This window comes from Microtus pennsylvanicus, chromosome X (assembly GCF_037038515.1).
Source record: "Microtus pennsylvanicus isolate mMicPen1 chromosome X, mMicPen1.hap1, whole genome shotgun sequence".
NCBI classification, from domain to species: domain Eukaryota; kingdom Metazoa; phylum Chordata; class Mammalia; order Rodentia; family Cricetidae; genus Microtus; species Microtus pennsylvanicus.
This window is the reverse complement of record NC_134601.1, coordinates 117,706,743-117,731,772: the sequence shown is the minus strand read 5'-3', so window position 1 is coordinate 117,731,772 and position 25,030 is coordinate 117,706,743. Positions and strand designations below refer to the sequence as shown.

General features: G+C 39.7%; 1 protein-coding gene and 1 long non-coding RNA gene across 4 annotated transcripts in view; one reads left to right on the top strand and one right to left on the bottom strand.

Annotated features, from left to right (window-relative positions):
- Positions 1 to 25,030, top strand: part of Nhs (NHS actin remodeling regulator) — a 346,298-nt gene that overhangs the window by 297,988 nt on the left and 23,280 nt on the right. For all 3 annotated transcript variants that reach the window (XM_075957465.1, XM_075957464.1, XM_075957466.1), the window contains exons 2-3: positions 3,880 to 4,032; positions 9,594 to 9,727. In XM_075957465.1, the coding sequence (XP_075813580.1) occupies positions 3,880 to 4,032; positions 9,594 to 9,727 (287 nt within the window). The remainder of the gene's footprint in view (positions 1 to 3,879; positions 4,033 to 9,593; positions 9,728 to 25,030) is intronic.
- Positions 1,148 to 24,873, bottom strand: LOC142840842 (uncharacterized). Its single transcript, XR_012908972.1, has 4 exons — positions 24,647 to 24,873; positions 3,502 to 3,566; positions 2,970 to 3,006; positions 1,148 to 2,324 (listed from the first exon to the last, which is right to left on the bottom strand). It is a non-coding gene; the product is annotated as an uncharacterized LOC142840842 (long non-coding RNA).

Genomic DNA, 25,030 nt, shown 5'->3' with positions numbered 1-25,030 from the left:
CTTCTATTTATTCTCTCTGCCTGCCAGCCCCGCCTATCCCTCTCCTTCCTAGCTAGTGACCATTCAGCTCCTTATTAGACCAATCAGATGTTTTAGGCAGGCAAAGCAACACAGCTTCACAGAGTTAAACAAATGCAACATGAAAGAATGCAACACATTTTTTTTGCATCATTAAACAAATGTTCCACAGCAGAAATGCAGCACATCTTAAACTAATTTTCCACAACATCGGGTGCCGACTTCTATCGTTTTATAACTTATTTTGGGGAACAATTTTTCACTGAATCTGGAGCTCACTGATTTGGTTATATGGGCTGGCCAGCAAAGTCTGGGGACTGCACTGTCACTATTCCCTCAGTGCTGGGATTATAGGCACATAGTGTGCTGGCTTGTTACATGGGAACTGGGGATCTCAACTCAGATCCCCATGCTTTCTTGAACCATCTTCCTCAAGCCTAGAAATGACTTTTTTAAACTAGGAAAATGGGATGACTTCATTGAGTGTTCCATTAGTGCCCTTTTCTGCCTCCAGGAGATGCACCATACACTTAATACTCTGTGACTAAAGGACATAGCTGAGCAGTGACAGATGACACTGTGGCAACAAGTAAATTACATTATCGCCTGCTAATGTGTGGACTAAACCCATTCTAGCTTCTCAGAAGAGAAAGGATAGAGGAAGTGGATCCGTGGCTGTAAAAGCAGCCACTGTGCATGAGAGTTGGTTCCTTTGAGGAACCAGGATGAGGGTAGCCACACTGGAATTCAGAAATTAATCTTTGCACCTGGAATCTGTTCTTAGTACCAAGCAGTTTAGTAGTCCAAAACCTCAGGACTAGCTTGTCCATTGACCATAGTAGGAATGAGTTTAGGGCTCCAGCGAAGGAAGGTCATTAAAAATAATATTTCCTTTTAAACGATAAGTTTATGTTCAGTAATGAGGAAACATTGCTGAATTTCTTTTTTATTTATGTTATGTGGTCTTTTCTGAGATGATAGTTACCTACTTCAGAAAGGTGGGAACTGTACATTTGGAGGGATGTAGGGCCTCTAGAGTTTGATGTTTTTAGGTCATTCCTAGGAGACTGCATTATAGTGCATCTGGAAGTATGCGCCAGACAGCATTTTTCTTAATCTGTTGCTTTCAGGAAGAATCACATCAACATTTTCATACAAAACCACAGAGCACATGCCTCAAGATGATAGGAATTTCTGTGCATGATGCTCTGTCTAGCATTGTGCTTGACACTAATAGCTGCAGTATAATGTTCATGGGTGAATAGGTATTTCCATTATCAGAATTCCCCTCTCCTCACCCATGTCACCCAATCCCTCGCACTCCTCCAAGATCCCAAGGCATCATCAGAAAATGTTTTGCATTTCTTTAACTTTCGTGATGATAATCACAACCTTGGAACACTCTTATTATGTGCAGGGTATCGACACAGTGTTGGAAACTCTGGTTCAAGGGTTCAGTCATCTTCAGGTTTCTTTTTTTTTTTCAAGCACAGTCTCTTCCTCAAGCCAACACAAAGGCAAATAGCAGGACTAAAGACTGAAAAGTCATGGGCCCTTGGTCTTTTATTCTGAGGGTGTGCCAGGTCTAGTCAACAGCATAGATAGTATGAGGGGGGACGTAAGTCTTTTGATCTGCCTCCACTCACCTGGGCCCAACCCCAAATTATGACTCTAAGCCTCTAAAGAGACAAGTCTGATAGGAGTGGTACCCACAGCTGCACACACACTTCTGGAATTGCCCATTGAGTTTCTTGTTCCTTTTTTATTTCACAGTCAGGCTTTCTGTTCTGTCCCTTCTTCCAGCTGTCACCAGCACGTGCGTTCATAGCCACTTTTGTTGAGTTTAGCAATGACCTCAGCCTGGTGAGCAGAGTTGACATCTGTGTCCAGAGACGGGCTGATTTTCCAGCCAGTCTCGACACTGCATCGGAGTGTTCCTTTGAGGGTAACTGAATGAGGCTTCTATCTTCAGAGCTCTGCCTACTGTCCACTGGAGAGGAGCACCCAGATCTAGACTGGTCCCTCCCCCTCTATACCAAGGCCTCCCACACATTTTCTCAGGCCTGAAAGGATCAGCTTGTCCCTTTGTGAGTCCTCCCATTCTTGCCTGCAGGCTTCAGTGACCCCTGACTGGTTCATCAAGCACTCACAGTTCCTAAGGAGAAAGTTGAGGCTATAGACTAGCTTGAGAAAGAAAAATTCCTTCTTTCATTCATGGTTCCACTGACCCTCTTCCTCCCTCCAAAAGAGTGCTGCCTTTATCCAGGGAAATAGCATTCTGATTCAAATTCTTAAAGATAAAGCATCTAGGAAAATAAAGAGACAGTTGGGAGTAATCTCTGTGGATAAAAGTGAGAAAATATGATAGACTACTTATGGTCACCCTAGAACTACAGGGTTTAATATGTTAGTCACATATGACTATTTTAATTAATAATAAATGTTAAAAATTTAGTTCCTCATACACTACCTAATCCCTTTTGAAGTGCTCAGTAGCCACTGTGGTCACCCATCTCTTGGTCCAAGGACAAAGGGAATACTATATTGTATAGTACAGCTATAGAGAAATTTCTCAGCATGGAACATTCTATTAGATAATTTAGGTAGATGATATATTCCTCTTTATCCTGCACGTGTTTCAGTACATCATTTGATATGTGTTTATTTCTATTTTTATAGTGCTAAGCATCAAACCCAGAGTCTCACATGAGCTAGGCAAGTGTTCTGCCCTTGAACTACATCCTTAGCCCTCAGTTAGAGATTCTTGTAGTATGAATACTTTATTCTAGACTAAACAGTACTGCTAAATATTGTATTAAAAAACAAAAATAACTTGAGTTCATGGTGAGGGGGAAATTCAATCATCAGAAGACTGTATTTCCCCAGCTTTCATTCTTCGATTCCCTTTCCACAAAGTATTCATTTTCCTCTCTACATTTTCCATAGATTACCTCGTTCCAGGTTAGACTCCTCCAAGTGGAATGGCACCTAAAAGAAAAGGCTCAGAGTTTAAGCAGAAGCCTATGTGGGGCATAGGGATAAACAGGGGAGCAGACTGTCTCCAAACCATGCACCAGGGAAGTGAAACAAAACAGGAAGAAGGTGGAGACTGAGAAGAGCAGGATGCTCCTGAGCCAGGAGTCTGGCTCTGGGTCATGAGTCTGAAAGTGAAGTCAGCTGTCCCTGATCTCAGCAGTCTTGAGGCTAGTAGGCTGCCAAGTGCTCATGAGTTTCTCTGGGTGGCCATTTCTCATTCACAATCCCCTAATTCCCAGTATGTTTTTCTATAAGTATGCATTCTCTACTCATTTTGTCCTGGGCTGTAATGAAGGAGACAATAGTGAGTTAGATGCTGTTTTTAGGAGAAAGAAAGTCTTCCTTGACTTCTCAGATGAGTTGTGTAGAATCGTGTTATCTACAGATTCTCCACTCCCATACCCACTAGCGTGTACTTGTCACAGTTCCTATAATGTTCATGCTCACCTTTGGTGAGACCAGAGGAAAATGGCAGTCAGTGGAGTCAGGAGGTGGAGGGCACGACCAGGAGCCTGCAACCAGAAACCACAAGGGACAAAAACCAACATAAAATACAGACCAAAGTTCAGATAGATAGCAAGAACAATATGCAGAAGTATTCTGTGATCTTCCATCTCTTGGTCCTAGGGTGTAGTTGTCCCCATATGTATTATCGGCTTAAAGCTTTTTCAGCCTTGAGTCAGGTTTTTTGGTGGGATCAAGCAATATGAACTTCACCTCTACATGCTTCCCATCTCTGGCTCACCCCCACCCTGCCCCAGAACCCACTAAATGAACAAATAGAGTTCCTGATGCCTAATGCCCTGTGGGCTCTTTGTCTTGCAGCTGTCTCCAACTTGGACGCCGAGAGTAAGCTGAGAGCATACTACCGTGCACCATGGCACCAGCAGCGGAACATCTTCCTTCCAGCTACCAGGCCACCCTGTGTGGAGGAGCTGCACCGCCATGCCAGACAGAGTCTGCAAGCCCTGCGCAGAGGTAACTGATCCCAGGCTGGGGGGTTTCAGGGACACTAGCAGAAGGCTGTGCCATTTAGGAATTTTCTGTCCCATCAATCCTGTCACCTTCTTAGCTAAAGCAAGCACTTTGAAATGCTCCCATTTCTACCCTGCATGAAATCCATGCATAATATCAACTACATGTACATGTGTATTAAAGTTACCATTATGGCCTAAATATGATCACAGAGTTCAAAAAGGAAAAGTATTAATAATACTGTATCTCAATATGTAAGTGCTAATTCACAATTGTATTAGATGATATAATGAAAGCAGTTAGATGTCTGTACCACTCAAAAATAAATTTGAATTCAATAAAGATAGAAGCCATTGCAAACAAAAAGTGTGGAGAAATGAAGGAGGCTGGCTGCAGGGGAAGGAGAAGAACCATGAAAATTGGTGTATTCACCATCTATTAGATATGGGCAAAGTAAGACTTTGGCTTATAATGAAAAGGGAATTAGATTTGACTCCGAAATAGATTCCTGGCTTCTTCCTATAGGAGATTTGGATAAGGCAATTAACTGTTGTGTGGGACATGGAACCTTTTCACTGACCATTCAGCGCCTTACAGGATGGCTGTTATGCTTGGCGCCTGCTCAATCATTCTAACAATCACAGTAAGGCCCTCAAGTGCTCTTCTGTTTCTATTGAGAATCTCTGAGCTGATCCAATGCCCTCATTCTACAGGGAGGCTCATAGAGGCTTGAAATGTGTGGAAACTTGTTCAGGGTCGTGCAGGCTAGCTTCAGAACAAGTACTTGACCCTGATCCTCTGATCCCCCAGCCAGAGCTCTTTCCTACCTTTCCATATACCGTGTCTCATGAAAATAGATATTCATATTTGCTTTTCTGTCACAGCATCGAGAGCATCAAAGGCAGGCATATAACAGCCCAGGTAGAAAATGAACCTTTCCTTACTTCCCAGCGCCTTAAAACCTATGAGAATAAGACTCAAAATACTCATTATTCTTTTAAAAACCCCAAAATGGATATCAGAAGATGGTATGCCGCATTTTCTGGCCTTTAGGTTTTTGTTCTGGAAACAGATGCTGTCTATACAATCACTGTATTTGTTTCAATATCCCTAGACTTATTTAAGGATTGATAGTTTGAAAACACATTACAATGCAAATAAAATATTTTAAAGCTCTTTTCAAGACTCAGAAAGCCCTAATAAATATTGTTTTCGTCTACGTCTCTATGACTTCTGCCTTTTTTCCTTTTAATGAAACAACGGACATACAACTGTCCCCAAAGCAGTTGTTTAAAAGTTTTTGTGCAACTTATTAGTGATAAGATACTGTAATACTTATAATAGAGAAAGGATGTTTACTATTCATTTCAATTTTATGGTTGGGCAAAAAAATAATTAAAATAAAATAATTAAAATAAATTTTTCATGCAGGCCTCCTTCTGGAATCTTCCTCTCTACTGTTCTGTTCCTAAGCGCCTTTCCCATAATAACCTGTGCTTCCTCCCGACATGCACATGTAGTCATCTGTCATAACTGACCACTATGGTCCCGCTTGCATTCCACCGCTAATCCGCGAGCAACTCAAGGGTAAGGATGGTGCCTTATTAATTTATTCTATTCAGAGCACATAGCACACGCTGAGCATATGGTAGGCCCTCAATGGATTTGTGTGGAAGGGAATGAAAGCCGCAGAAGGTGGCTTGAGCATCGAAGGCACAAGATGACTACTGAGGACTTTTAGCCATCTCACTAAATGCTTTCTTAGTAGACACCGTTCTTCTTATCATTTTATTATTAACCAGTCCTCCCTGATTAGATCTTTTACAGATTTAAGCAGGTAACACTGAGCTGCTCATAAGCTGTCATCTTTCACTGCTTCATCAGGTTTGGACTTAATGGCAGAACTGAAGAACAGCAAGTACCAATATCAATTTTTCTCTGCAGTTCCGCCTGGGGGATGAGAGATGAATATAAGGTCTTCTGGGGTTTAGATGGAAGACTATGGAGCCTGTTTTGCCCTGTTCAGACTGGCTTGTTTTGTGGTTGGATCAATAGCAAATCTTGGGTGTAGTAGTTTTAATAGCACTGCAGAGAGCCATAAACAGGAATTATAGGCATCATAGAATTAAAAACATGCAGTGGTGTAGAATTAAAATTAGAAAGCGACTTAAAAAAATAAATAAATATAAAATAAAAAAACCTTGCCTAAGAAACAGCAATGCAGCTGTGTATCCAACAGCATAATCCACTTCTGCCATCTGGTGGTGGGGACTAATACCAAATTTGCAGACCAGGGCTTGGCTCCCTAACCTTGGCAGTGAGCTTCCCTGTGGGGAGTCTCTATTTGGACAGCTGGAATCGCTTTCGTGGAGAGGGAGAGGATGATGAAGCATGGGCAAGTAAGACTGGTTGGTTGCAGATCTGTGCTCATTTGGGAACTGAGACGAAACTTTAAATTGGATTCCTTATTGTCAGCCCCCTACCCTGAACAAACCGTACTGAAGGCCAGGCATTATGCTGGATTATAGGATTGAAAGAGCAATCAAGTGTGGTCTCCGCCTTCAAAGAATTTCTGGCGTAGCAAGGAGGATGGAAAAGTAAGCAGTTAAGTTCAATCCAGTGCTGTGGGGAATGAGCAGAAATGTACCTATCATGCTATGGAGCCTCGGGAAAGTGGCACATAAATGCATTTCAAGTTGTTTAGAATGCAATTATTGCTTTCCCTTTTTCTTAGCAATTCTTTAATGCTCAGCACCAGTAATAACTCTAAGTTATACCATCTTTTATGTTCATAAAACACACAGAGAGACTAATACATGGCTATAAAGAGATAATTATATTTTATATTTCCTTTCCTTTCAAGTTTCTGGCTGGTGTCTAAGTTTCGTTGGTCTAAAGGAATAAGGATGAAAATTGGATTGCAATTGCAGGCCCTGGTGGACTGATATTGTCTCTTACCTCGCCGGTGGCGAGAAGTATCATTAGTGAGCCATTAATTTAGACTGCCTGCTCTCGGCCTGAGTAGAGGAGAAGATATATTTAAGACAGTATGGGAGGGAAGTGGTTGAAAGGGAAATTGAGCTGCCACCTCCTCTCTCACTCTGCTCCCTTTCCATTCTTCCTAAGCAGTGCAGCCTGTCTGCTCTGCCTAGTGAATTTAAGGAAGTAAAAGATTTCCTTGTGCTGCTTTCCATTAGAAAAAGCCCACCGTTCGCTTGCAGAGAACAATGAGGGTGAAACCAGCGGTGGGAACTTTTTCAAGAAAGGCGTCTATCTCAAAATTTCTTCTTGATAGATGTTGACTTTGGAGGCAGGGCAGTGTAGCAAAAACCACCCATGGGCTGGGCTCTTTCAGGACCTGTCTCTAGTTGTGGATGAAAACCAATGTCGTTGTTGTTGTTTTTGAAGAATCTCAAACAAAGGAAGACGAGGGATACTGTCATGTTTTCCTAACCTATGTACTAAGCCTGTGACTCTAAGAAAGAGGTTAGGTTGTGAGGGCCAAAGGCAGTTAACTCCGTGGTGGAAGTCAGAGAGCTTGAGAGAACTCAGTTCCTAGTTTTGGCAGCAAAGTATTGAATGAAGCAAATAAAGATGGGACCAACCTTAAAGAGACCAGTTAAGTAATAAGATGGAGAGAAACATGGATCGCTAATTATGTCAACAACACAGTTCATCATAAATGTAGGGTAATAGGATGCGTTCTCTTTTCAGAAACCTAGACTTAGTAAAGCATGAAGCTGTCCAGTCCTTCAACAAGCATTTAATGATAGTCTGTTTCACAGGTGCTGTAAGACCTCTGATCAAAAGATGAATCTAATTTTGTTTCTGAACTTGGCCTTGTGGCACAGACCAGTTGTGAATTCAAGAAGCTAGGCAAGGGGATTGCCGAGTTTAAAGACCTGCCTGGACAATTTAGTGAGACATTGTCTCAAGAAAATATACTAAATGGCTAGGAATATAGCATAGTAGCATAAACCTATACAACATAATCACATACCCCACCCCGCCCACACACATACCTAACTGCTCCAGGGTCCACTTAAATACAGTTCAAAAGACTGACAACTAGAGAGATGGTATTTTTGTAAAATCAATACAAGCATGCAAATGGAGATTATACAGCCTTGAAAGAAAGGACATCTGACATCACCTGAAAGGATCAGCTTAGCTTGCTTTCCATCAACCACAGGCAAAAAGGGGCAAATGGTACCTCATAAGTCATAGTGTTGTAACTGGTCAAAGAATTCAGTTGGAGCAAAATATAATTATATTCAAATACTGCAAAATCCAAAACGTCTTGCTCCAACAAGTGATGTGTATTTGTCCTTTACAATGCCCGTAGGTCAAGCCGTATCAAGGTTGATGACACAAGAACTGTGTCTGTACCACTCACCACTGAACAGTGACCCTTTCTTCCTGCATCTGTTTCCACATCTGCAGATGAGGGGGCAGCTTGATGCCCATTTGTGTGGGGTTGCTGAGAAGTTGCAGATGAAAGCCTTAGCAAAGCATTTCTGGCACATGTCAATAAACGCTGGGAATTGGCAATAATATTGTACATGATATGAGTGATACTAACCTTAAACAATGCAAAGACAGAATGAAAACTGGGATACACAAATTCGTACCTCGATCATGACAAAACTTCAAGCTCTGAGGGTGAGTGTAAGCTATATTTCAGAAGATAGACAACTTCTAGTGTAAGCAAGGGGTGTTCTAAGGTACATGAAATACTGGAAACCTAAATTGTATTTCGAGCATCTCTGTGACATCTATTTATTTATTTATTTTGGTGATGCTGATGATCCAACTCAGGACCTTATCTCAGTGATTCTTAGTACTTAACCCCCTCCCCGCGATATTTCTTAGCTTTCCCACAAAGGCAGCTTTATCCTGGAGTAATAAGAATGGTGCCACTGGGGTTGTCTTGCTTTCTCTGGGAGCACAAGATTATAAAACCGTTTGAGTCTCTGTGGGTAGCAGGAAGAGGAGGGTGTAGATGGCTGCACTGGTGTGCTTCTTACCCACTTTCCTGGGGGAAAACATAGAAGATAAATAAAACACCCAGTGCCTAACATTTGTCAGTTTCTGTGATATAAATACAGTCGCCATAGCCAATTTCAGGTATCTATAATTGAAAAACTGGCTCATGAAATCTTCCTCCCTGGAGCTAGTGGCACGTAGGGCCAGCAGCTATGGTATAGCTGCATCTTCTCTGCACTTTAATCCTCGTGCTGGCAAGCCTTCCGCCATTGTTCTTAGCCTTTTTTTTTTGTTCTCACTTGTGAGATTTTGAACTTAGAAGTGTTGAATTTATAAAAGTAAGCCACCATGTACCAAAACTATAAGATGGACCCATAGAGATGGGTGTATCTGCCATCGTATTCACAGTGAACATTCAGTTAGGAACCATTCTAAAAATCTGATGTGGCACATAGATTAGCTAGATTAATGAAAGTTCACCTTTTTTTTTGCAGCTCTTTGTTAACACTGTCGAGAGGGGAAGAACAATTGAAACTATCAAGTGTGTTTCATTATGTTTATCTCTTCTGCGCCCGCAGAACACCGGAGCCGAAGTGATCGTCGCGAGCAAAGACCTGCTGCTCCCCTGTCCATAGCTGCTCCACCACTGCCAGCCTACCCTCCTGCTCACAGCCAGAGGAGGCGTGAGGCCAAGGACCGCCATTTCCTAACGGTAAGCATGGTGGCTGCTAGCTGCCTGCATTTGCTCTTCTGGAGCATTGAGTCCCTCTCTGCTCAGTGAGGGAAGCTGGGCTGGCTGTTTGAGCAGGCATAGGCATGTAAGAACTCTTTTCCTTTTGGGGTATACACACACACACACACTTGCTAGTTGTGTAATACAGAAAATCAATAATTGTTAAGGACTCTGAAATCAGAAGACAATTTTACTTCAAATTCCAGCTCTTCTTATATGTTAGAGTTTAGGATTATTTCTTTCTCTCAGATCCTTTCTTTGCAATAAGAGGATATTATTTATATAGTTTAATAGGGCTTGAATATGTACAGAGCTTCGCACAGGGACTGACTGACACAGACTAAGACACCTATAAATGTTAACCACACTGCTACTGCCATTATTACCAGTCTGAGTCCACAGGAGAAGCTGGAAAAGAACTTATGGGATGTGAAAAGTTACCACTAGAATCAATCATAAGTTCAAGCTTTCCCATTTAATGTAAGAGGCTACTTCCCTAGGGTAATCTATTAGCTCACTGACATCATCACTGCGGGTGGTTAGAGCCTAATCTGGGGGGATGTGGCTGTAACTCAGGCCAAGCTCTCAAGGGTGGACCACAGATGATGATGCTGGGCCTGAGTGGAAACACCTGCAGACTCCATCAGCAGCTGCTGCGAACACTTCATCCCACATGCGCCTTCTGGGGCCTCGGTGGGGAGAAGTAAACATTTGCTTCTGTGTACTTGTATCATCCAAGTCAGGAATTATGGTTTCACGACCAAGCCAGTCCAGATTGTCGTCAAGCTTGCCAGCGCGCCTACTCTCTTATTTCGGGTTCGAGGCCTGATGTCTAAAGTTACAGCCCTGCATGTAAGAATTGAGGATTTTGTTTGAAATTGACCACATGACTCTAAACACTACAGCAGTATGGACTGCACAATATGCAAAATAGTGCAAAATGTCCAGGTTCCATGATGTCAAAAATTCAGATGGAAACATATTTCACCTAAATGAATTTGCATGTTATAACATCCACATAAGAACTTGAATGAGACTAGATGCCCTACAGGTATTTTTCCTGTTTGCAGTCAGCTAGTAGGCACTGTGTCCTTGAGTTGAGTATGTACTGGGCACCATACTGTACTCACCACATTGCTGTGATGTAACTCAAGAATAAGAAGGAGGTTATGATTTTCTGATCCATCAGACAGAATGCTATACATGGTAGTGAAGTGCTATAAAAGTCCCTACTCGATACAAGTTCTTACTAAGCTTGAATACACTTCCCAAAGTGTTTGCTTCTAATGAGGTATTTTCTGCATAAAAATGCTAAAAATATTTTCCCATTCATTATAATATGTTTGTGGCTCATTAAGTTGGTTTTCTTGGGGAGGAGGTGAGACAAAAATTTTCAGTGCTTACAGAGGTGACAAGAAAATATAATCCTTTTTATAATCTGCATAATTTTTAATGACATCTAAATACCTAAATAAGATGCTGGGAAAAAGACTTTAAGTAGTGACTAGCAATAACTCTGCTTCGTTTACCCAATAGATAGCAATAAGAGGATCCTAGATTATACTTTGGTAAACATCTGAAAGTTTGCCTATCTTGAATTTCTCAATTCTTGAAATGTCCAAATCACTTGGGGGAATTTTGTTTACAGTTGAGTTTAGGTCATCAATTTCCTTAGAAGATTTTCCATTCAAGTTAGACCTCACAGTCTTGGCTAGAATATGTTTCTATGTTTTTAGCTTGAAAGGCCATATGTTGCTTAAAGAGTAAAGGTTACTGGAATAAGGATAGGAACTTTGTAGACAAAACCCTGGATTCACATTTTCTTAGAGAACTATTAGATTTATATTTTATTATAGAGTAGCTTTCTTTTTTTAATCTATAAGACTTAGTTAAGCCATTTCTTCTTCCTTTTAAAAAATATCCATAATAAGTCTCCAGTATAGATTCCCACTGCTATGTTGGGCACTATAATACATTCTGGTTAACAATGGCATGGTCTGTAGTGGCAAACTGCCTGAACTGGTACACTAATTCTACCATATAAACTGTGCAATTCTAGACCAGTGCATCCTTCAAATCATTGTCTTAGCCATAAGAATTGATAACGCCTTATAGGTTTGGCACTAAAAGTTGAATGTGTTTGTGAGCAGTGCTTAATGCATGGTAAGCACTCCATAAATATTAGGCCTGATGACGACAATGAGGATGATGGTTGATGATGGTAATGAAGATGATAGCTTGTCATCAAGTCCTTAATGTGTCTGTCATTTAATGACAAGATTGTAGGTTTAAACCCCAACTGTCTAAATTTTGTGATTTGGAAATGGTTGTTGTATCTTTCTGAATCCTAGTTTCTTTCTGTTTTTTATAATTAAATTCCAGTTTCTTTGTCTGTAAGATAGGGATAAATCATTTCAACTTTACAAGGTCATTAAGTATATTTCATGTGATACTATATAAATAAGATTAGATCATGTTTATGCAAGTCCCTAGCACAGTGCTAAAATATTTGAGTATATGAACCTATATTCATAGTCAATTTTAATAAAGCTCTTATCATCAAATGAAAGGCCTGTAATATATATAACCTCATAAAATTAGAGAAAATATAAATCACTACACTCTTTCCAGAGGAGAAGGAAAACTCTAAATATTCATGCACTTTCTTCCAGCAATTCCACATCTGGGAATTAACTTTAAGTCTATGTGAAGATTTATTCATTAATATGTTCATCAAATCAAAATTTTAATAGGAAAATATAAATATATACATCCCAAGTGTCCAAAAAAGAGCTTACTTTAACAAATTTTTATATACATTCTATCCTATAGGAATGAACAAAAATCATAGTATTATGTAAGAATATTTAATTACTTGAAAAAATGTATACTTTATTACTGAGAATTTTTAAACAGAGTATCATCTCAAACCATGTGTAGGAGAGAATATCAGTAGATAAATTACTAAAAAAGCTATATAACTTTGTTTCCCAAACTGTTAACTAAGATGCCCTATGGCAGTGCCATGAACTTATATAAAGGCCACAGGATACTAGAACATTTTCAAGTGACACAGTGTCTTCACTCCAGTGACACCTGCCAGTGATTCTAAAGTAACTCCACTCCTACAAGTAAGAAGGGATGCTGTTTCTTATCAATTAATTTACCTAAAAGGTTCTTCAAGAGGAATTCACATAAAAAAGAACTGGTTAAATTTAGCTTAAATCCCACTATTAGGTGAGAATTTAAGTAGTGTCCCTAAATACCAGCACCCCTTGTCATCAGGATGCCAAAGGAGGTGATTGCAGGGAAAGATTTTCTAACAGGAGTATCTTTTCCAATCTGCTCTTGAATCTGAAGTTCTACCATTAGCAACTGTGTATTTCTTTCTTATTGGAAGAGACACCAGCCTTGCCTATGAATTCAACTTTGGGTAATCAATTTTAATAAATGATTGATAATGAAAAGAAAGCAAAATTTAGGAAATTAATTTTGGACCTTCTCTTCATAATCTGAGGTGCAGAAAGAGGACCAAAGCAACCCTCTCCAAACCCACATCTTCACATAGCATCTCAACATTCTGATTCATTCTCTATGGAAAAATACAGTTTTTCATTGATCAAGGACCCCAAGACTTGTTTGGACATGCTGGCAGCCAAATGTATAAAGTTTATGTATATATATCCAGATCGATAAGAAAGAGAAATAGCCTAAGGTCAATTCTTTAGCCACACAGGTGGACTTTTGTCTACAAATGTATGTGTTAGGTGACTCTTTATTGCGGGCAGGAGAGATAAGAAAAGAAGGATGGCACCGAGGTGTGTGTTTGTGAACTGAACAAAAACTCGGTGACTGAAACTCATTTGTCTTCAGGTAGAATGCTTGAGGAATTTTCTCCTTGCCTAGGTCGTAGTCAAATTAGGAATGTCAATCAAGTGGCAATCAGGCTATGAGACATTTGTCAGAACTGCAGCAGGTAGCCTCTTCTCTGCAAATACACACGAGGGTAGCAATCTTGGTCAAAGCCATTCCAGAGAAATGAATTCAAGATGGTCCTTGCAGAAATTTTTGGTAAGAATCAGTATTTTTTTTAAGTGCTCAAGTGCTGTTGATTGGAAAACTTCTCGCTTGAGAGAGTTCGTAGTGTGTGTGTGTGTGTGTGTGTGTGTGTGTGTGTGTTTGTGTATACCAGTGTGTTAGTGTGTATAGAAAAGCATACCGATCCTTCCATGCAACTGAGGATGGTGATATAGGAAGTACTTATCTCCCAGTATTTTCTTCAAAATTGATACAGAACAGCAAGGTTGAAAAACAACGTTACACAACCAAAAACACACCATCAAAATTTTTTGAGGGCAGAGAATACCCCAAACACCAAATTAGTATGAATTAAAAAGAGAAAAATAAGCAACAAGTCTTCGTCTGGTCACAGAGGCATGGAGTATAAATTTTGAAAATAAAAAACTGCATGGAAGTATGGAACTAGAGCGCATCTGGAGGTTGAAATCCCCCTCCAGAAAAGTTCAATCTAGCCTATGCCTGAAAATACTTCTAAAACATTGTTCAAATAGACAAATCAATAGGAAATGAATTTTAAAATATGTGTACCATGCAGTAGCTGCCATCCATCCATATATGGAAGTTTGAGAGGAAAAAGGGCAGAAAGAAAGGCATACGCACCCTTTAGCAGCTAGAGATAAAGAAATCAAAATCAAACCTCAGATTAGAAGGACATGTAACTGCTGCCCTGCTAAGAGCAGAAACTAGGATACTGAAATATTTGGATTTGGGCATAGTGAAAAAAAAAATATGCTGCCATTAAATCAGGAATCTTGGGAAACACGCTAATGCCACATAGGTGAATAAAATAGATTAGAAGAACTATGTAAGTACTGGAAATATTAGTGAAAGAATGAAGGAGGTCTGGATTTTATAGCAAAGTACCATCTTCTTCAACTACTACACTATAAAAAGAGCTGCTTTCAACATAGAGGAGTTTAGACAATTTTGTATCCGTGAGGATTATCATGGGACAAAGATTCCTCTTAGTGGGGAATCTACCAAAGGGCAGGCTTCATCCATCTAGGGAAAAACAGAGAAAAGGACAACAAAAGGATGGTTGGTATGCATCTTAATACATGTAAATGTAGATCCAGAATTACAAGTGTGGGGAGGATGAGGATGGTGAACTCATGTACAAAGGTTAATCGTGACGACAGAAATGGTACAACTTAAACACGAGAAAATAGAGGAATAACTAAGAAAATAAAATCGCCTCATTGCTTTTTGTCTAGGCAATGAGTAGATTTGAAAAGATGTTAAAAACAACCAAAAAAATCTAGTAATTAAAGTTCAAATGATAGAAAAGGGACAGATACTACAAAACAGCTTGATAAAGCTGAAGAACAAAGGCACATTTCTAAGAGAAAGAAATGAACAAATGTAACAAAATACACATAATTACAAAATAATCAGAATTTTCATATCAACTAATGTGAGATTAATTTGCACATTAAAAGAAGCCCTTTCAATTTATTTTAATCAAGCAACACCAAACTACACACTATAAACACGAAACACGCCAAAAATAAAATGATCAAGATAATTCCATAAAGGAAGGAACAAAGATATAACAAGTGAATAAAATAAGAAATCAGTAGTGGCTTAAAATATAAAACTCATGAGTATTAATGTGACCAACACAGCTACATTTATGAAGCAAAAACTCTAGGGTATATAGATATAGATAGAAACATGGTACCAGTAGGCAACTTTAACGTATCATTTTCAGTACAGATGGAGCAAGAAGATAAAAAATAGGAGACAGAAAAGCTAAAAAACATTGTCAGGAGACTTCAAGCCCTGATAATACACAATACTATCAAACATACCCTTGGATCATAAAAATTGATTATTACCTAGATTCAAAATGTCATTGTTCCCTAAAGTAAGAATATTCTCAACAACACTTGCTGACCACAGTGTAGCAAAGAACACTTGCTGACCACAGTGTAGCAAAGCTCTAGATTACTAACAGAGAGAGCCAAAGCATCAGAAAATCCTTCCTACCTGAACATTTTAAAACTTCCTATGAAACATTTAGCAAAAGAAAGAATATGAAGTGATACTACACAATTTCTTTAAAAATGATAATGCAGGTATTATGTAGCAGAATCTCTAAAATAAAATTAAAAAATGATCAAGAAAAAACACATACTACCATATATTAAATAAGGGCGGGAGTTGAGGGCGAATATGATCAAAATACATTGTTTGAAATTTTCAATGAATTAATAAACATTTATTTTAAAAGTTGTTCAAACTCACCCACAACCAGAAATACAGACAGCATAGGGTAGCATGATCTGTTGGTGATACTGGGGGAAACAATTGGTTCTAGGTACTACTGCTAGAAATTCAGATTTGATTTCCCTTATGAATTTGGCAATATCTAGTAAACTTTCCTAAGCACTTCTTACCTTAGTGGTTGCACTTCTAATGCTACAAAATGATTCACTGGAGCAGTGTTTATAAGATATCAGAAACAACCAAAATATGCACATGTTAAAGAATGATAGAAGAAGCTGCAGGACATCTACACAGCTGCATATTATGCAGATATAAAAGAATAAGGAAGACACTTATGAACCAAAAGAAAGTTGCTTCTAGGACATTCTCTTAAGTGAAAACCAAGCAAAACCCCAAACAATATCTACCTTATGTGATTCTCCATGTTAGAAAGGTGTATGAAATACATAAGTGGTCATACATTTGCATAAGAGTCAATTTTGCAATCTTTACAAACCTCTAAACTGCCAAAAAAGACAATTAAAAATTATAGCTAAAACAGAGTTAAGAACATGACACTCATAGACCTCCATCACCCACATGAAAAGGAAACCTAAAAAGGGTATGGGAGTAGGTGTGTATGTGTATTATACTAGGAAGTGAGCCCCAGCAAGCACTCTACCACTGAACTGTATTCCAAGTCATTGTTTACTTTTTATTTTGAGACATGGTCTTGCTAAGTTGTTCATTCTGGCCTTTAACTCACTCTATAGCCCAAAATGTTCTTGAACTTGAAATCCTTTCACCTTAGCATCCTGAGATGTTGTGATTATAGGCCTACTCCACAAGCCTGGCCAAAAATCATATTAAATGGTTATGAAATACACAAATACTGCAACAAACTGATACTCCATCTAGAAAAACAAAAGTCTTGAAGTTTTCTTATGAGAAGGAGCGCTAGAAGGGTTGCGATTGGTGAGTGACTGGGGCAGGATAGAATGAGGCTGATTTGAAATTAGAGGGAAGGCTGGAACCCTCCACGTGAATAAGCTCCCAATCCCGCAAAGTGAACGTGGTAGCTGGGGGATGTGCGCAATGTGTTTTGCATTCTTCTGCAGCTCAGTTCAGCTAGGTGTGATCCCTGCATTCACTTAGAGTTTTTCATGTATGAAATCATGCATAAGCAAACACAACATTTACATTATGTTCAAATCACGCTCCTAAGATACCAATTGCTTTGGAACTAATGCAAATTTTCAAAATGAGCACAGCAGAACTGGCTGGAGAGGAAAGATAAATCAGAACAAATGAGGTTGCTTTAACTACAGGGGATGGGTGAAGATAAGAATGAGGGAATAGAAAGGAAGCCGTGAGGCTGGGGAGGAGTGACATTTCTTTGAGCATATGTTTTTTTTTTTTATTGCTGTTGTTTTATTTTTTTCATGCCTTGTAGTCTTAGAGCCCAGGCAATATTTTATGAATCCTCTACCCATAAATAAATAACATCAACTAGAATGTGAAGAGAACCCCAAGTGGAAAGCAAACGGTAATGAATAAACCTAACTATATCACAAATGCATAGAAAACCGACCCTTGAGGAGGGGAAAGAAAATACCTAATATTGATAGCTGTAGAAAATATTATGTGGGTTTGGCTTCATTTTATGGCAATCAAACTAATTTATTTATGGAGCTACAGCTATAATTTTAAATGGAACAACAAAGCACAACCAGGCCTTAAAATGTATTACTACATATCTAAAATTGGGCAAGCAAAAACTTAGGAATGTTGTGCACATTAAGGAGCCTCAGTTGACTAACACATGACTATTAGCCAATCCCTGTATTTCGTACGGTTTCTAATCACCTCACCTCCCATAAAGTCTGAGCGATGCTTCATAGTGAATGCCTTATGCATTTATACTGGTCATCCTTCATGCTCCCCATTTGCTATCCATTCTCCATCGATTTTCCGTGGCATTCTCAGTCGTTGCTTGAAGAACTGTGTATGTATTTCCTTCATAAGCAAGGAAATAAGTAAGTAAATAGTGAGTCCGAGAATAACAGTTGAAGGCAGGTATGTGAAAAAAGGGACTATGCAGACAGATTTTTTGGATGTCAACAGCCTTGTCCAGTGAAGTTTACATTTAACTGACTTTGGCGAAGACACTGCTTTGGCTTCTAAAGGCTTGCCGTTCCAAATCTGGTTGTGCCATCAGTGGCAGACCTCGTTTCTAAGGGATTAACAGTGGTCTACATAAGGAGCAAGAAAGCCAGTGTAGCTAGGTAACTAATGCTACAATCTATGTGATGCTTTGGACTGTTGTTAGGAGCTGACCACAGGAAGCATAGTCATTTGCCAAGTATAAAAATATTAAGGACTCTGAAAATCATTTATAAATCTTGAATAGAAGAAATTAAGCACCCGCTAGGCAGCAATCTTTTTATTTAGAAACATGAAGGGAAAAACATTCTAATGAACATAACTCTGAGGCATAAATGGTACAATAGAGGGATGAGCTCAGGTGGTTTGGAAAGTCCTCAAGCAAATTGTCAGAGCAGCCATTCTGGTGACTGTGGTGTCCCCAGACTAAGCAAACCTTCAGGCACATGGCTGCTTCCTGATAATCAGCAGTGCAATACGAAGCTGTGCCGTATTGAGGTGTGCATGCAGACTCAGAAGCCTGAGAGAGAGGGACCTGGACAAGTCGCCTGAACATTTGGCTCTGTACCTCTCATTTGTCAAGCACAACATCTCCCAAAACCAGTCCTTTGATGGCAGAGAGAGGGAAGAGAACCAAAATACAGTCACATTTTTTCCCCAGGGAAGTTAGGTTTCTCAAAAGCTTCTGGAGAGACAATATCATAGAGACCTGTACATGAGCGAAGGTAAATAAAAACTTGTAGACTACAGAAGAATTTTGCCAAGTTAGAAATATATTTAGCAGGTATAGCTTGGGAGTGCAGCATAGAATAGAGGGTTTTTTTGTTTGTTTTGTTTTGTTTTTTAAGGATTATTAAGAATCCAGGAGACTAAATGACCAAGAAGAAGGGTGGAGATGGTGGAGAAACAGGAAGCAAAAGATGTATGGAAAAGGCTGAAGGAGGTGCTGATCACTACAGGGAAGGCAGCATGTTTATAATATATATTTAGTGAAGGACCTTAGCTGGATGGATCCTGGAAGGATTCCCTCTCCCATTTGCCCAGATCATGTAGATATGCAACATTTATCAGCCGAACAGGTCAGATAGCATTTGTAAATAAAGAGCCAGTAAACTGATACTAAAGAAAACAGACCAGGAGCATCATTCCATGTGCCCTATTTACACTAAAAGTGACTTTGTGTTCCCAGAGCATATCTGGAGCCAACATGGGGCAGCAATAGCAAGAAGAGAAGGGGACTAATGGTCGGACAGGACAACTCTCATGCTCTGTTTCTTAAGTATTACTCCCAAAGAACAATTTAGTTTCAATCTTTTGGTCAAGAAAGTAGATGTTCAAGGGTTGGAGAGATGGAATCGGCAGATAAGGGCACTTGCTGTTCTTCTGGGTTTGTTTCCTAGCACCCAGCACATTCAGTGCCCACAGCCACTTTTAACACTAGCTCCAGGGGATTCTGCACTCTTGTCTACTGTGCACTGCGCTCACATGAACAAACTCATGTGCACATAAACATAAAATTTAAAAATAAAAATAAAATCTTAACAAAATAAATTAGATGGTCAGATTCTGCTCTGGGTCTACCTTTTCCAAAACCCTAACAAATTCTGTAGTTATGGCACTGTCTGTCCAATCAGCCGTATGGATGATCCAGTTTGCAGTGATGCCCAATTTCTCATCTCAACATGTGTAACACCTGAAATAGCTCACTGTGGGCTATCATGGCATCTCTATCTAGATCATATTTGCAATACAAAATGGAGAATGTTGATTACCCTGTTGAATGTTTCTGACCCATTAGCATCTTTATTCTTTGTGCCATCATCAATGGTCCATACATCAGTCAAAATTCTAATGAATCCAAAGAAGTTCACCTGGTCTTCTACATCTGGAGAGAGGACTCTGATCAGTGAGTTAAGGTCAAGTTCTGGAATTTACAGAACATCTTGCCAGCTAAGAGTCCTAGTATCCTCTCTGTCCAGGCTGGCGATGGCACAACTGCAGAGACAGAAAATGTGACTGCAGATGTCTTTCTTGATCCCCACAAGTGTTTCACTCAATAGTAGCATGGAAGCCTGGGACAAAGACTAAAGAACTACTAAAATTGAAGGAGACAAAAGAAGTTTGAAAACTAAGTGCAATGGATGATATCCCAAGTGAGAAAGGGGATATGAATGCAAAAACTGGATTATTTCAAGCAGTAGTTCTTAACCTTCCTAATACTGTCTCCCCTTAATACAGCTCCTCATGTTGTAGTGACCCCCAACCATAAAAGCATTTCATTGATACTTCATAACTGTAATTTTGTTACTGTTATGAATTGTAATGTAAATATCTGATATGCAGGATATCTGATATGCGACTAATAAAGGGTCATGACCTACAGGTTGCGAACCACTGATTTAGAGGAACAGAATCAAGAGAATGAATATACATTCAAAAGAACTTTGTTAGATTACCTTGCAAGTTTCTGTCTGGGTAGTCCAGTAATGGCTGTCTCATACTGGAGAGTTCAAGAACGCACTAGTTATTCAATACATGCAGTCCCAATCTGGCACTGAAGACCTGTAGGGTTCTTACAGAGCTCTGGTCTTCAGGGGTTGGAAGTCTGAAGAAGCAGGTTTTAATATTAGCAAAGGAATGCAGCTGTGACAGCAACAGGATAGATGAACTTGCCAGCAAGTGTGAAGACAAGTATGCAAAAACATTTCCTTCTTTTATGTCCTTTTATCTGGACTGTTGCCACAAGGTGCCACCCATATTTAGGGTGGGTCTTCCCACTTCAAACAGTCTGATCCAGAAAATCCCTTCCAAGAATGTCCAAGAGCTTGTGTTTTTAGTTGATTTGAGATACCATCAAGATGACAACCAATATCAGTGATCATAAGCCCACGCATCATCAACTTGACACCCAATCATGTCTCTTTACATAATGCTTAATCTCCAAATGAAAGCAATAACAAAGACATAATCCTGCTTAACATGATATAACTATGCTGCATACAACCACTAATGCATTATATATTCCTTTTAGAATACATAGCCAAATCCCTTGAAGAATGTTTTATCTTTTATTTATATTTTGTTGTCTCTAACCTAATATATTATAGATTTACAACACTTAACCACTGATATTATCTTGATTGGTGTTGCATTATATGCCAACAAAATAGAGGAAAGAAAGAATAAATAACTACCCTACCCTTATTTTTAATCTTTTATTTTTATGACTTTATCAGGGAAACATGCATACATGAGCATATTCATGTATGTGTTTATCTGCCTATTTTTTGCTATATTCCATTGAAATGGAGTCTTTGTCAATTAAGTTAAGGCAAATGTATTTTTCATTCTTTTATTGAAACAAAACATTGTAGGAGAGACCAGCTTGGCTTTAATTTCATGTTTTTAGGTCTCTTGGCCACCAACCTCATTTCAGAACTAGTTTGTTCTGTATCTTTGCTTTGAAGGGATGTCCTCTGACTTTCACTGCCTACTGTACTTGCTTGTATTATACAAGAGACCAGAAATATGTGCCATAAGTGATAGATTATAGTGAAACCTTAAAGCATCAGAACATAATGATATTCTAGGCTATTTGCTGCTGAACAGAGCAACACCAAGTTATGACCTGCACTGTCTCCAAAACATCCCTGTACGACTGAAGCAGCATGGTCTTCCTGGAGCTTCAGCATATAACACAGATATCTTCTTAATATATCTATCTATATGCACAAACATGTTCTTAACAAAATAGGGTGGAAATGCTCATGTCATTAAAATCTTTGTTTCTGAAACTGGTCACATGGCCTTACCTGGTATTTATGACTACCTATCTCTACTACCCATTCTATATTTCCTCTACCTTAAGCAAAATACCTTAGCAGGTTTTGGTTCGTTTCCTAGAGGAGTGACCCACACATTCCTCTCTGAAGGGTCTGAGTCATTTGGTATCCTGCCTGGATTAGATTGTGGTTTCCCATTGACTTTAATCATAGGACTTGGTAAACACCAAGAGACATCATAAGGATGTTATAAACTCCAGACATAATCTTCCCTACCTCCACTGTGGAGAAGCAATCAAATTTTCACCTGGAAGTCTGGATCAATCACCCTCCCTCTTAACAGTGTTATTCCTTTCTTAGCTTGTTGAATTAAGGGCATCCGAAGCCCAAAGTGGGAGGTATTATTCGGTGAAATGGAGAGAATTTTTGTTGTGTCTCTTTGTAGAATGACTCTCCTTTCTGCAATCAAAACTGTGAAGCCAGTGGAACTCAAGGTCCCAGGAATAGGAAGCAAAATGTTCCTAGTGGGTAACTAGGAGTGATAGTAAATAAAACCATTCTCATGCCAACCCTTTTATTCCTAGGTCTGTAAAGTGGGGCTATGGGAGAGACCGTACTATACACTAGATACTGATTTAAAGCATGGGCAGCCTTCTGCAGAACCCTGGTCCAGCCATCCAGGCTACTGCTACCTAGTTGGCAACGTAACTGTTATTTTTAAAGGTCATTCTACAGTTCTATCAAGCGAAATGGTTCAAGATGATGGAGAACATGACAATTATTTTGTTAGTCACTTTCTGTTGCTGTGATAAAATACTATGACCAAAAGCAGTTTCAAGAAGAAAGGGTTTATTTTGTCTTATGGCTCCAGAGAGATGGCATCCATAATGGCAGGGAAGATGTAACAACAATCAAGGAAAGCATGGTGGATGACAGGAGCAGGAAACGGATCACATTTTCATTCACTCAGAGAAAGCAAAAAGAGAACAGGATGTGGGGCGAGCCTACACACTCCCAAAGCCCATCCCAACCATGTGCTTCCTCCAACACAGCTCCACCTCTGCAAACAACACCACCAACTGGGACCAAGTGTCTAAAAGCATGAGCCTACTGTTATGCCTTCCCTGCTATGGCCCCTCATCCCAGACTGGCAATTGGTCGCATCTGTCATCTGTCTCTGTACTTCCCATGGCCAGTCTCCCCACCTCCTTGGAGATAGCAGGCAAGTCCAGTCACTTTTGTGACACTCTCTCAGAGGTCCACCAGTTCTGTTTAGTCCTTTTGAGCTCCCGATACATTAGTATCTTCAAGGCAGCCCCCACTACTCAGAATCGTTCCAGCTTCACTAGGGATTTCTGAGCTCTAGTGCTCCATCACCAACCAAGCTAAGATGAAATAAATGGGAGGGGCATATTCCTATTCCTATTCATGCATCTCTTCCTCCTGTCTGTCATGATATAAGCTGAACATTCTACTCTGCCATGCCAACCCCACCAGGGATGAAACTATGAGCCAGATTAAAAAAAAAAAAAGAAACCTTTCGTCCTTTACATTGTTTTGCTGAGTTAATTTTGTCACAGTAATAAAAAGGTAATACACATGAAGAGAAGAGCATGGTATTAGTCTAATATAGCATTGCAGGAGCAGCGATGCCTATTACCCCTCCCATCTAACTCACCTCTTTGGCCTCGGAAATTAGATGAATCTCGGAGACTTACTGCGAATTGCTGGTGACTGTTATTGTACTTGCTATTCTTATGTAGTTTTTGTATTGAAGGAAATTAGCATAGTGCCAGGCATGTAGACACAGCTACAGATGATAGCTGAAACCAACTGCCAGCCTAGGGTGAGGGATCATTGCCAGGATGACATTACAAGAACAGTGTGTATGAGGGAGTAGGAAGTCTCCTCTTCCTTTTCTGGTAGCATATTGGCATGACCTAATGGGAAGCAGCTAACAAGACAGAACCGTTTGCATCATAGAGCAGAATACAGGAGAATAGATTCATAGCAAACAGACAATCGCTTGTTCGGCAGCACAATAGCTGATAAAAGAAAGCTTTAACCAGTGAGCCTGGTTCACATTAAGCATTGTGAAAAAGAAAGAAAATGCCTTGCTGCAGAATTTAGTTTTGGAATTCTTTTTAAAATATTAGCCTGGCTGTGGAGCTGTCAATAAAATTACTTGTCTGTGTACATCATTTTACAGAATATTCTTGGGTTGAATTATCTTGCATGCCTAAGACTTTTTTTACTATTCAAAATATAGGCAGACAATGGAATAGTTTTCACAATAAAAAATTGAATTATTGATATACACAGCAACTTGGAAGGATCTCAAAGGTATTATTCTGGGAGAAAGAACCTAGTCTCCAAAGGTTACATACTCTATGGTTTCATTCATATAACATTTTCAAAATGACAAAATCAAAATGATGGAGAGCAAGTTAGGGGCTGCTAGGGGTTAGTATTGGGGGACATTGTGACTATAAAGTAACAGCACGGGGGAGTTTGTAAAGGTCATAGAATAGGTTTGTGCTCCGTTAATGGTAGTGGCTCCATGGGTATATCCACGTGATACCACCCATAGTAGAGTAGGAGTAGAATAGCATAGTAGACTGAGCAAAGGTAGGAGGTGCAGGGCGTGGGAGAGAGAAGGTCTTACCTCCGACACTCTTTGAAAGTTGGCTGTGGCGAGGCCAACTCGTTGAGCTTTTGTCACGTCTGCCCTGCCCTGAATTCCCCGTGCAAAGCTTCAGTGGGAATGGAACCCAAATGGGGTAACATCTCCCCACTTTTGGCTTCTTCTGCCGACTCCTCTGGCTGCTCTCTCTGATTTGGGTGAAAGGGTTTGTGGTGTTTGCAGCCGTTCAAAGACTCTTTCTTCCTAGTGCTTCAAAGCAGGGCCTGCCTTTTCCTTCCTCATTTCTTTTATTTGCTGTTAGCAACCTTTGTGGATTGATGGAGCTGTGTGACCCTTGGCAGGGGCTCCCTTTACTGGCAGAACTGGTCACAGAGAATGAATAAGACACTTACTGGCACCAATTTC